We start from the raw sequence: 12,503 nt of genomic DNA, 5'->3' as shown, positions 1-12,503 counted from the left end.
GTGCACAACTACAGGGTAGTAATGGTAGTGGCTGTATCCTTGGAGCCCTAGGTTCCCTTCCTCCTACTTTAAATAATTTATTGCTTAAACAGTAAGGCTAGACTCATGAGAGAATTACTGAGCTTGGGAGCGATAACTATTATTCAAAGCAAAAATGTGCCTCACCACTCTGACCCTCCCTCCAGTCTGCAGAAAGGGAATATTGTATCTCATTGCCAGAATCTTTAAGGAGATAAATGACTCTTTCGAAGCTGGAGCACAGCCACTTTATGTATGTTTTTTAAAGGAATGTTAACAATTGAAATATCTTTGATGTCTACTATTTGATTCAGCATAGCCCACTACAGGAGATTCATAGAGTAACCAGCATTAGCAGATGCCAGTATACTGGGATAACTATGCTATGACTGCATTTAGTGAATGGCTACTACAAATGCTTTCAATGTTTCTGTCTTAACGAGTTTCGTTGGTAGAATTACCATTGTTGATGTTGATTCTGCCTACAGTTATTTTTCGCTTGATTAGATTTTTCCTCTAATACATGTCTTCTTTTGTCTTAGTGCCTCACGCCCACCCTATGGTTTGCTGTTCACCGTCTGGACCACAGATCTGTACCAAGAGGCCAGGTCGTGGTAGGAAATCACTTTGCGGCCAACTGAAAAGGAGGAAATCTGCAACGCCAGACCCTAAAGAAAAACAAACTTGTGGTAAGAGTGACTGTATTAGTTGACCAGCAGTATTGTTTGGTTGGAGAAACACACCCTTTACCTTTAGGAAGATTTAAACTGGCGAATGCTATGCTTTGCTTAAAAATTAAATAGTATTGTGGCTAGCACTAGGTAATCGTTTGGATTTTGAAATACTCTTTGCCCACTGCTCTCCTTTTTAAAGTGGATTTCCCACCCTTCTTAGTCAGAGGTCTCCTTCAGTGAAATTTGGCTATCTTGCCCACAGATGATCCCTACTGCTTTTTTGTTTCTTTTGAAATACATAAATGTTAGAAATGGGGGATCTCATGTTGGCAGAGGTAGGTACCTTTGTCCAAATAGGGACCCTTGCTTCTAGTCAGGGTAAGGGGAATACACTTATAAAATAACCCCTGCTCACCCCCTTGGTAGCTTGGCACGAGCAGACAGGCTGTCTCGGAGGCAGTGTGTAAAGTATTTGTGAACACATACAGTAATACAGTGAAAACACTACAAATGGACACCACTCGAGTTTAGAAAAATAAGTAATCTTTATCTGAACCAAACAAGACCAAACCGCCAAAAATCCGCAATACAGTATTTAAAATATGACTTTCAAATGGTAATAATAGTTCAGTTCAAAGCAAATATGAGATGCTAGACTTTTACACAAAGTACCTTGAATGCGTCTCAAAATGCAAGCAAAAAGGGTTGCAGGGAAGGTGATGCGTCGGTTCCTTACACTCAGGGAAGGTGATGAGTCGGTTCTTTGCTCCGGAGGAGGTGATGCATGAGTTTCTTACTGCGTGGGGAGGTGATGCGTTGGTTTCTTACTGCATCCCCCAACGATGCAGCAGACTTGACACTTCGATGCGATGTGTGACGATCCAGTGCAATGGGTCGGTTCTTCTCCAATCGGGCCTGCATCAGAATTGGTGCGGTGATCTCGGACATCGGTGCACAGGATTCGTCGCACAGCATACACTTCAGATGCGAGCACACGCTGCGTAGATTCTTCGGTGGTGGCGATGCGGACATTTTCTTTCGCACCGCTGCGATGTGCTGGAAAAAGGCGATGCGTCTATTTTCACAGCTTTTGCAATTTCCAGTCCCAAAACAATCTCCAGAGGCCCAAAACACTGGCAGGCACCTCTCAGCAGGTAAGAACTCCCAGCAGAGGAGTTCAGGGGGTACTGGGGGTGAAGACTTTGTGTCCCTGAGACTTCAGAACAGGTGGCAAGCTCCATTCAAGCCCTTGGAGTTCTTCCTCAAGCAGGGGACACAGCAAATAGCAAAGTCCTTCTCCTTTCCTTGGCAGCAAGTAGCCCCTGCAGGCCAACCCCAGACAGCAAACAGCACAGGTGCAGTATTCCTCTTCTGTGTCTCTGGCTATTCTCCTTTGCAAAGGTTCCTCTTGATTCCCAGAAGTGATCTAAAGTTCTGGGCCCCAATAATTTATACAGCAAAATACTTTGTTCTCTGGTGGCAGAGAAGCCCTGTGCTCAGTCAAAACCAGTTCTGTCCTCTCTGGTGCAGCTTCCTGGCAGGAGGTGGAGACAGCATAGTGGCAGGCAGACCAGGCCCATTCAGGTAAAAATTAAATCTCCTCCCCCTACTCTAAATGCAGCCCAGGTCTATTCAGCCAAGCCCTGACTCATCCAGACTCTCTGGAGCCACGGCACATCCCCATCCCCAGCCCCTGTCACGCCAAAGCCAGATCGTCGATACACATCCTAGCAGAGGCACACTGGATGACTAAGCAAGAAAATACCTACTTTCTAACAGTGGTATTTTTAAACACAGAATGTAAAAATCACTCTCACTAAAAGATGCATTTTAACATTCTGAGTTCAGGCATACTAAACTTAATTTTCCTACATTGTTCCCAGGGGTAGTTATGTTTGTTATAAGCAAACTCCCCATTCTATCCTATGGGAACAGGTAGCCTTGCAATAGTGAAAACAAAATTGGCATTATTTCACTATCAGAACATGGCACACACATCCGGTCATGTCCTACTTTCGCATACACTGCACCCTGCCTACAGGGGCACCTTTGGCCTACCTAAGGGGTAACTAACATGTAAGAAAAAGGAAGGTTAGGGCCTGGCAAATGGGTGCACTTGCCAGGTCGACATGGCAGTACTAGACTGCACACAGGCTCTGCAATGGCAGTCCTGAGACCTTGTTGCAAGGCTTCTTGTGTACTTGGCACAATCTGTGCTGCAAGCCTACTAGCAGCATTTGATTTACAGGCCCTGGGCACACACAGTGCACTGTACTAGGGACTGACTAATAAATCAAATATGGCAATCATGGAATCACCAATCCATAACAACAGTTGAAAAAGGGAGCACTTGCACTTTGGCACTGAACAGCAGTGGCAAAGTGCCCCAAGCATCTAAACCAGCAAAACGGAGTCCAACACACAGCAAAAACACAGGAGGTAAAGGCAAAAATACAGGGAAAACCCACACCAATTTTGCCAGGTCTAACACATTGGTTTTCAAACTGTATCTAATCCACACACTTCACTTAATGATCAGCCTTGGCCAATCAGATATTGGTGATTTGTATTCATGGTTTTGTATATGACTGAAGACATTGGTGCTTCAGCCAATTGTATCACTTTAAAATATTAAATGTACTTATTTTATGGGTGGTGTTTAGGTTTAATAAAAAAAAAAGTAAAATGGATCTTGAATCCTGACTTCATTGGAGAGTCAGGCAGGCTTTCGGCTACGGTTGCCTTCTGCATGAAAGCTAGCCTTCTAGACCTCAGTTGCTCATTAGTTGTTTCTTGAGTGCTTTTCAACTACTGGTCTCCTTCATGTTCCTGCACAGGAGAGAAGTGCTAAGGCAGCTTCTATCACTTTCAGTTAAGAGTTTATTTCAGACTTCATCTGCAAGGCAGCCATATATGCCCCTCCACTTCTAGATTATTTTGCGTCCTGAAAGTCCGTTCAAAGCTTGATGATCGTTTTAGTTACGTGAGCCTGAAGGATTTGTTTGGCTCGGTTCCTAATTAGGTAGTTGTCCTCCATGTTTGAAACTGATAGTACTCTGGGTAACCAGGAAGTCCAACCTTTTCAGTTCAGTGATTTTCTCTGCAGAATAATGCAGGTATCTTGGCATATTATGTGACAAAGCTCTCTTCACCAGGACAAATGCACATACTCAACATTTTTTGTTGTTCATTGATCTATGTGGATTTGATCTTATTTCTTTGTTACTCACCAAATACAATTCGGCGACAAATTTTCTAGCTTTTTGTGCTGTTTTTCCACAGTCTGCCTATGCTGCAATACTCTAGTTTCAAGATATACAGAACATTTGCCATTCTAATTGGCATTCCTTTTGCATGTCCTGTTCTATGTAGAGCAAACTTGAGCTTAACACTTAAATACGTTCTCTATTTAAGTAGGAGAGATTTTGTACCACAAATGGGTATTACCCCAGGAACAGAGCACTTCTGTGAATGCAAAAGCGAGCTACTGTAACCAAGGATCATCCCACATGGATGTGCTCTCACTAGCTGCCCACAGCCAGAAAACCCAATAAAGCGTAAAGCACTTGATTAAACAGCTTGTGAAGGCTTGTTCTTGATGTGTCCAGTTGTCAAGGGAAAATGTACATCCTTCCTAGGGGAAGGACCTTGTGCTACACCTTCCTCTGGTAATAAGACAACTTTGTTCAATCGAATGGAAAACAGTGCGCCAAATGGGCCTAGTCAGCCGTTGTTCTGACGGTTAATCTTGCCTCTCCCTCTAACAAGGGCTACACTAGCATTTGTCTCCTTACTCCCTGTATGATTTTTGATAACTGAGACTTCCTCCGCCTGAGGGCGTGTTGTTCCTTTGTCCCCTGCCCTGGCTGACTGTTCTGGTGCATGGGATGTTGTACCTCACCTCTCTTGCCCGAGTGAAGAGCACACCTCTTCAGTACCTCTATGACATGCTCTTCCCTAAGAATGAATAATTGTTCTTGAAAACCGATGAAGCACTGCTCGGCTCTCCATCTCTCAGTTGAATGCTGATCCCAGAGCATGGAAATGAATCGAATATCCCTCCTGGACACAACTCCTCATTCCAGGATTTTTTCTCTCTGTGCTGTGCTTCTCCAAATACACCACCTCTGTAGTGCTGGTAATTCAGCGCTTCTCTGATTCACCCACCCACACCCTCCCTACAACTCCACTTTACTTTTGTCAAAGCTGATTTACAGTATGTCCACTAGGGACTACCTGATGTTGTATATCACCACACACTGAGATCTGGAACAACAAAAAAGCTTCCTTGTTTAAACAACTTAATGTCTTCTTCACAGAGCCTCTCTGTAGCTTTTCTGCGAATTCACCGGCATAGCTTGCGTCACATGGTTCTACCCAGCATTTCTCTCCTCCGTGACAGAACACCTACACCACTGCACTTGTCTCTGCAATAATTCTCCCTCAAGTTGAACAAAGCTTTCTAAGCGACTTGGTGTGGAAAGCATTGAGAAGAAATAAAAAGCTCTTACAAGTCTCCAGCACCACCACTACACAGTGTTCTGGTGTGTCCCAGTGCTCCTAAGGAACTACAGTCAAGGTAACCCCTAAATTTCCAATAAACCGGTCCTAGAGTTCACAATTATGGTGATGGTTACTATACATTAAATAAACTTAGCTAGTGGACTTATAACAGAACTAGGCCACACCCTTAATTAATGGGGTGCCCAAAAGAGGATTCTGCCAACAAACATAACCAGTTCTTTGGCAAGTACCTAACACCGGTCTATTATTTTACGTAACCTTTGTTTGTCCCTTCTTTGGATTTGCCTTCTGTGCCATGTTGTTCCTGATTCAGATCACCTCTCCAACCCCAGAGTTCTCTGCTTATGATTTGATTTACTTTCTCCATTTGGGTGTGCCATGCCATCGTTGTCCTCTCTTTAAAGTGCCCTGAAAGCCTTCTCTTTTTATTGGAGATGAAAACTCAGAAAGTTACTCCAGCTTGTGAATGTGTAATCTTATCTTAATTCTTAAGGTGCATGTAATGATTGTGACTTCTAATAAATTAATGTTCGAGGTTTGATGCCTTGATAATTAAAAGAAAAATGCTCCGCACAGTTTTGAATGCATTTTGGTATTTATGGTGCACTCGCCCATCAATAGCCACTGTCCTTTGTTTCCATGTGTCATTGGCTGAAGTGTACAACGTGCTGCTTTGCACCTGAACTTCTCCGTTTTAAATCATGGAATTCTGTATGGCACCATAAACAGTGGATTATTTTCATCCATATGTAGCCCAATCAATGGGAAATGTTTTTACAGTACTTAAAAAAACTAAAAAAACAAAAACAAAAGTACAACGTTTTATATCTTTCTTTTATTTTATTTTTTTTAAATTTAACTAATAAGCCAAATCTGTTTTAAGGTGCTTACAACAAAAAACCTGTTTTTTTAAAAATAATTTTTCTAAAACTTACAAAAATTTAAAAGCATCCTCTACATTGAAGCTATCCAGAATTCGCTGCACCTCCGGTTGTGCCGGAGTTTCAATACGTCATTTCTCACAGCTTGATAAAAACGATCCAATGCCTTTCAACATTAGGTTGATAAAGGTACAATTTCTGTGTTGACTCTTTTCCCGATTGTCTCTGTTTTTTTTCTGCCACCATGCCGTCTCTCTTTATTAAGGGACCACCTTGGTCAGAAAAGTAGACCTGAAATATTGAGCATGACGTGTACGTCTTCAGCCTTATGGATACTTCTGAATAAAGATTTGTAGGAGTTGTCCGGAGGCTGCGTTGTGGTGCAAGTGCATCTAAGAGCTCAGTACGGTATATCGAGCAAACGCCTTCTGAAGTCCATGAGCTCCAGCATTGTGTGAGCAGTCACCCTCTTCATCTGTCCAGGGTGTGACCAGATGTGAAACTGGGGACCTCAGACTGTACGTCTCATCCCCTAGCTTGTTGAGGCATTCACCATTAAAGTTGTTGAATGTTTCTCTTTAGACATCAAAGTATTCTTCACCAGCAAGAGCCATATTATTACTTGGGGGTTTGCTAATGCATCTGTGCTGTCAAGATGTTGTGCCTCCGAAGTCCGGTGTGTTAGTGAGGGCAAGTATCATTCCTTCCTCCCTGGAGCTAGCAGAACCTTTTGCTGAGGAGCAGCTACAGAAGACTGCCCCAAGATTCTACAGCATTCAGTCAGTCCCTCCTGGAAGCAGTGCTACGCCTCTTCTACTGTTGCCTGTATTGTGCCACCTCCCCTACTTGCAGACAGAAGACTGGAGCATAGACAAAGGAAGTATGAAAGTACCATTATGGAAAATCTTTCTAGAAAGCAGCAGCTGGGTGTTGCTCCTTATTGATAGTCTCATAGGAGACAAAAGCAGAAGCCACCAGCAGATGAGTTTCCTAGTCCACCTCGGGAACCTTTCTCTCTAGTCACTGGTGATAACACTGATGATGACAGACAAGAGTAAGTATGCTTCGAGATTTGTCAGTCCACCGTCTTGGACTACCCCGGTGGATGGTGTGGTTACTCTTCTTGAAGTAAGTTGAGCAGCAAAGAAGCTCAACATTTAGGATATTAGTTTGCTGCATGAAGCCTCTAATTCTGCCAAATCTCACCCCAGACGAGTTGTGGCCCTTAATTCACGTTTACTTAAGCAGACCATGCACACTTTTGTGACATCTTTTCCCACTAGACCAGTGGAGAAAAGGATGGAAAAGATACAAAGTTACTGACTTTAATCCTTTTATGTTCCACCAGACTCCCCTTCACCACCAGACTCCCCTTCACCACCAGACTCCCCTTCACCACCAGACTCCCCTTCACCACCAGACTCCCCTTCACCACCAGACTCCCCTTCACCACCAGACTCCCCTTCACCACCAGACTCCCCTTCACCACCAGACTCCCCTTCACCACCAGACTCCCCTTCACCACCAGACTCCCCTTCACCACCAGACTCCCCTTCACCACCAGACTCCCCTTCACCACCAGACTCCCCTTCACCACCAGACTCCCCTTCACCACCAGACTCCCCTTCACCACCAGACTCCCCTTCACCACCAGACTCCCCTTCACCACCAGACTCCCCTTCACCACCAGACTCCCCTTCACCACCAGACTCCCCTTCACCACCAGACTCCCCTTCACCACCAGACTCCCCTTCACCACCAGACTCCCCTTCACCACCAGACTCCCCTTCACCACCAGACTCCCCTTCACCACCAGACTCCCCTTCACCACCAGACTCCCCTTCACCACCAGACTCCCCTTCACCACCAGACTCCCCTTCACCACCAGACTCCCCTTCACCACCAGACTCCCCTTCACCACCAGACTCCCCTTCACCACCAGACTCCCCTTCACCACCAGACTCCCCTTCACCACCAGACTCCCCTTCACCACCAGACTCCCCTTCACCACCAGACTCCCCTTCACCACCAGACTCCCCTTCACCACCAGACTCCCCTTCACCACCAGACTCCCCTTCACCACCAGACTCCCCTTCACCACCAGACTCCCCTTCACCACCAGACTCCCCTTCACCACCAGACTCCCCTTCACCACCAGACTCCCCTTCACCACCAGACTCCATTTTTGACTCTGCTAAAACAGTAAGGCTATTAAGAGTCAGATTTCACTTTCTCTGTTCGCCAGGGAAAAAGTAGGAAAAAAATGGACTTCATGAGCAACATCATGTGGTACAGGTTAGTTAAACCTGAGAGCGCTCAGTTTTTCTTCTCTCTTGGCAGATCAAGTCAAGCTCTTTATCGGTTTAGTGGAGAAATCTATAACAAGAGAAAACAATGTCCCCAAAGTAATGGGAACATTTGAAAACAACACACACATTACTGGATAGTCTGCTATTACAGCAAAAGATTCTGCAAACATGGCAGATCAAGGATATTGCTATCACTTTTTGACAAGATTTTCCACCTAACCGGTATCTAATTTATTTTCAAATGTAGCAAATGACTATGGATTTTCCTTATACTCTCTCCTATTTATTTTTTAACAACATCAGATAGCCATTCAATACCGGAGAAAACGAAAAGCCTGTCCAAACCACCAATTGAGGGATTTTGAGAAAATATCAGAATTCTCAGAGATAGTTTAAAATGTGTAAACGTAGTTCCTTTTTATTGGAAGAAATCCAATACAATGCCATAAAAACAGGAGAAGCCCCTTTGTCAAAGTCCAGAATCTCCCAGACTATGTTTTGCTTAACATCGTATGGAGCCCCAAAAAGGATCTTCTCCAAAAGAATGAGTTACTTTTACGGTCTCAACCGAGATAACTATAATTATAATGGTAGCAAGAATCTTGCCAGCCAATTTCTAACCTCCAGGCCCTTTCAAACTTCTGCTGGACTTGGGACTTTAAACTCTGCCAAGTTCATCCTGTTAGTTCATCAACACTCGTGTATTCCAATGGACTATGACAACATGTGGTCTATAGAAAATAAACGTGATCCTTATTAGGACAGAAATTATTAGACTATTGTCCTTGCAGCTTACTTTCAAATACACTTGTTCCATCGCAGAAAGGGGCATGCATTCAATATAAGGAAGGCGTTGCATGGAAAAGCAGAACATTGCATTCAATCCACACTATCGTTTGTAAATGTATATAGCTCGTCATACAGGTATGGGTTGCACTAAACAGACCATTGTTAGACTGAAAGTATTGTGTCATAGTAAGTGAACAGACTGATAAGACTGTTGCTCAATCTGCCAGAGACAATTGGCTTTTCTCTTACGGAAGGTTCCCATTCTGGACATTTGTATGAAAGCCCCTCCGATGGGAGCTCATAAATTTGCAAAGCACTTCCGCAGTAATTCTGGCTCCAAGGCAGTTACACGTATGGGGCCAAAACTTCCTGCTCCACTTTACTTAATACCTTTGGCTGTTTTTCATTCTTTGGTTTTGGCTCCTCCCTGTGAGGCAGGAGTGTATTTTCGGCTTCCTAGTCTATTCTACTGTTTATGGCTATCCGAGAGATCGAAAATGGGTTGCTCATCTCCAAGCCCAGGTTACCGTCATAGTTCAGCCCACTCAAACCATTAACATCCCATCAATCTTCCCCAAAAAATTAATTGCTTGGTTTCTTCAGATGCTCTCACAGTTTCCTTTTGAAAGCAAACTACCTGGCTAACCCTGCAGTGCATGATGGGAATTTGCTGCTTCAGGAATTCTTAAAGGTACATTTTGCTTTCAGCATTAGTCAGAGCTCCATTTTTTTCCCCGTACCAAAGTGGTGTTTGCAGTCAAATGTACTTGGATTACAGGTTGCATTTTTTTAAACCAAAAAAAGTCAGAAAACGCTGCCTCTAAAGGCAGATTGACTTTATTTTAAATCGTGTTTTAATTTGTATTCTGTGAATCTGACACCTGCGTCGGGGATAATTTATTTATTTTGATTCAAAGTGAGTGCCCCTAATGGAGAATCACAATTATGAGTGAGGAACTGGTTCAAAAAGACTTGGGCACGGTGATACTGGGAATCCCTGGTCCTAAATCATGCCATTGGGAGATGCACTCCTCAGAATAGTGAAAAACTAGCTCGAGGATACTCCGCTCTGAGCAACTGATGCATTTTAGCAGTGTGTGTGCTGGTGTGGCTGGCGGGAGTGGAGGGGGGCAATAGGCAGCAAGGATGTTAGAGGAAAAGGAAGCTGTACTCCCCGTGGTCCTCTGTGGTTGGCAGGATCCAAGCTGTGCTGCTCTCCTGCCTGTAGCAGCTGACCCCTAAAGATGCACTTTTAGTAGTTCAGATCTGCACCCAGTAAATACTGGGTCCAGTATTTTTGGACCTGGTGATTTCTGGACCCCAACACTAGATCACTCATCAGAGAGAAGATGGGCTGGTAAGATGAGGTGATAACTCTAAAATGCTCCTTGAGGAAAGGGAAAAACAAATATATAAGGGCTCATGTTTTGCAATCTGGGTAAAGATGTTTGGCCTACCCAGCTTATAATGTTATAATTGTGGGTATATATTTTATACATCTTGTTTGCTTTTCATTGAATGGAAACAAATATCCAACATGATTCGCTTCTTCATTTTTTTTTTTTTTTTTTTTCTTGTTTTAGATATCCGCCTCCGAGTTCGGGCAGAATACTGCCAGCACGAGACAGCGCTTCAGGGAAATGTCTTCTCCAATAAGCAGGACCCGTTAGAACGACAGTTTGAGCGCTTTAACCAGGCCAACACCATCTTAAAATCTCGGGACTTGGGCTCCATCATCTGTGACATAAAATTTTCAGAACTCACCTACCTCGACGCATTCTGGCGTGACTACATTAACGGATCCTTGTTGGAGGCACTCAAGGGGGTTTTCATCACAGACTCTCTTAAACAGGCAGTGGGCCATGAAGCCATCAAGCTTTTGGTCAACGTGGACGAAGAAGATTATGAAATTGGACGCCAAAAACTGCTTCGGAACTTGATGATGCAGTCTGCACCTTGACATTCACTACCCCCTTTTGTCTGGTTGCTTGTCCGCACTCTGAATTTTGAGAATCTTTTTTTTAAAGATTATTACAAAAACGAAATGCAAGTTCTGTATAACTTACTCTTGCTGAAGGATCTCGAACGGGTGAAGTGGAGAAGGGTCTTTTTGAAATCCTGTCCCCCTCCTTGTTCGCTCCTGTATCCCCCCACAGCCTCTCTCCACTTGATAAGAGCCATTCTTCTTTTCAAAACCACAAATAAAAAAATATATGGGAGAGATGAAGCACTGATATTTCCATCTAGGGGCCAGTTAGAGCATGATTGTTTACCAAGCATAGCACTAAGAGGAAAACACACAAAAGGTGATTCTGTGGAACGATCAAACAATGGAAAGGACCTTGACTTCTCGCTCAGTCTCACCAAGCTCTGCAGCCTTCGTTTCGCTATTTTTTTGTACTGTGTAGTACTAATAAAGAATAATTATGAACATTACTTTGGCAAAAAACCTTGGCAAATGAAAATGGCATATTATTGTGAAAGTTCAATAGAAAGGTTTTTTTTGGAAGTTGGTGGCATGAAAGACAATGAAACACTGTATGACCCTCACAATCTCTTCAACTCCTTCTCTTTAAATAAAAAAAATAAAATTTAAAAAAAAGACCAAGACCGAGAGGATGTGGGGACCCCATGCAGTACATCCTTGTGTTCATGATTTATTTTTTTAGCTGTGATGTTCACTAACGGTTAATTTTTGTTTTCTCTCTGTGGTTCCAATTATTGATTAGATATTTGGATGAAAAATTGTGCAGCGGTCGGTGAATAGGATGACCAATATTAATGTTAAAAGACAAAAAGAAAACAAACCCCCTTCATTGTTGGGGGTGGAACATATGTAGCATTTCCCTGATGGTCTTTAGCCAACGCACAGTGTCATTTCTCACTGTTATTCAGTCTGTTGCCAATATCACTTTTGATGTCTCACCTGTGATCTGTATGACTTAAGTTGGGAGTGTGAGAGGAGAACAATAAACATTTGTCCTATCTGTGAAAGTTTGTCTCGAAGATTGCTCTGAAACACGTGGAATTATTTGTTTCGATGACTAAAGTCCTTAATAAGTTCCGTGAATACACGTATAAAAGCCAGGAGTGTAATGCACATTTTAAGGAATAATATTTATTTAGATTTTTTTTCATCCCAATATGTTTTTAGTGTTCCTTCATCACGGTAAGTATTTGTACATGAAGGTGGACTGGGCTCTGGGCATAGCATAAAATGGTTTAGGATATCAGTGCAGCACATCAGCAACTCCTCCTGGTGCAGCTATAAATTACGAGAAATAAGATTGGAAATATAGAATATTAGA

General features: G+C 43.3%; 1 protein-coding gene across 2 annotated transcripts in view; it reads left to right on the top strand.

Moving 5' to 3' along the window:
• The window catches only part of DEDD (death effector domain containing), a 91,082-nt gene extending 78,893 nt beyond the window's left edge, over positions 1–12,189 (top strand). For both annotated transcript variants that reach the window (XM_085637435.1, XM_085637436.1), the window contains exons 4-5: positions 561–707; positions 10,779–12,189. In XM_085637435.1, the coding sequence (XP_085493561.1) occupies positions 561–707; positions 10,779–11,155 (524 nt within the window). In that variant the 3' untranslated portion in view covers positions 11,156–12,189. The remainder of the gene's footprint in view (positions 1–560; positions 708–10,778) is intronic.
• The last annotated feature ends 314 nt before the right edge of the window (positions 12,190–12,503 follow it).

The sequence above is a fragment of the Triturus cristatus genome, chromosome 12, assembly GCF_964204655.1.
Source record: "Triturus cristatus chromosome 12, aTriCri1.1, whole genome shotgun sequence".
Lineage (NCBI taxonomy): Eukaryota > Metazoa > Chordata > Amphibia > Caudata > Salamandridae > Triturus > Triturus cristatus.
The sequence above is the reverse complement of the archived record's forward strand: the minus strand, read 5'-3'. Positions and strand labels throughout refer to the sequence as shown.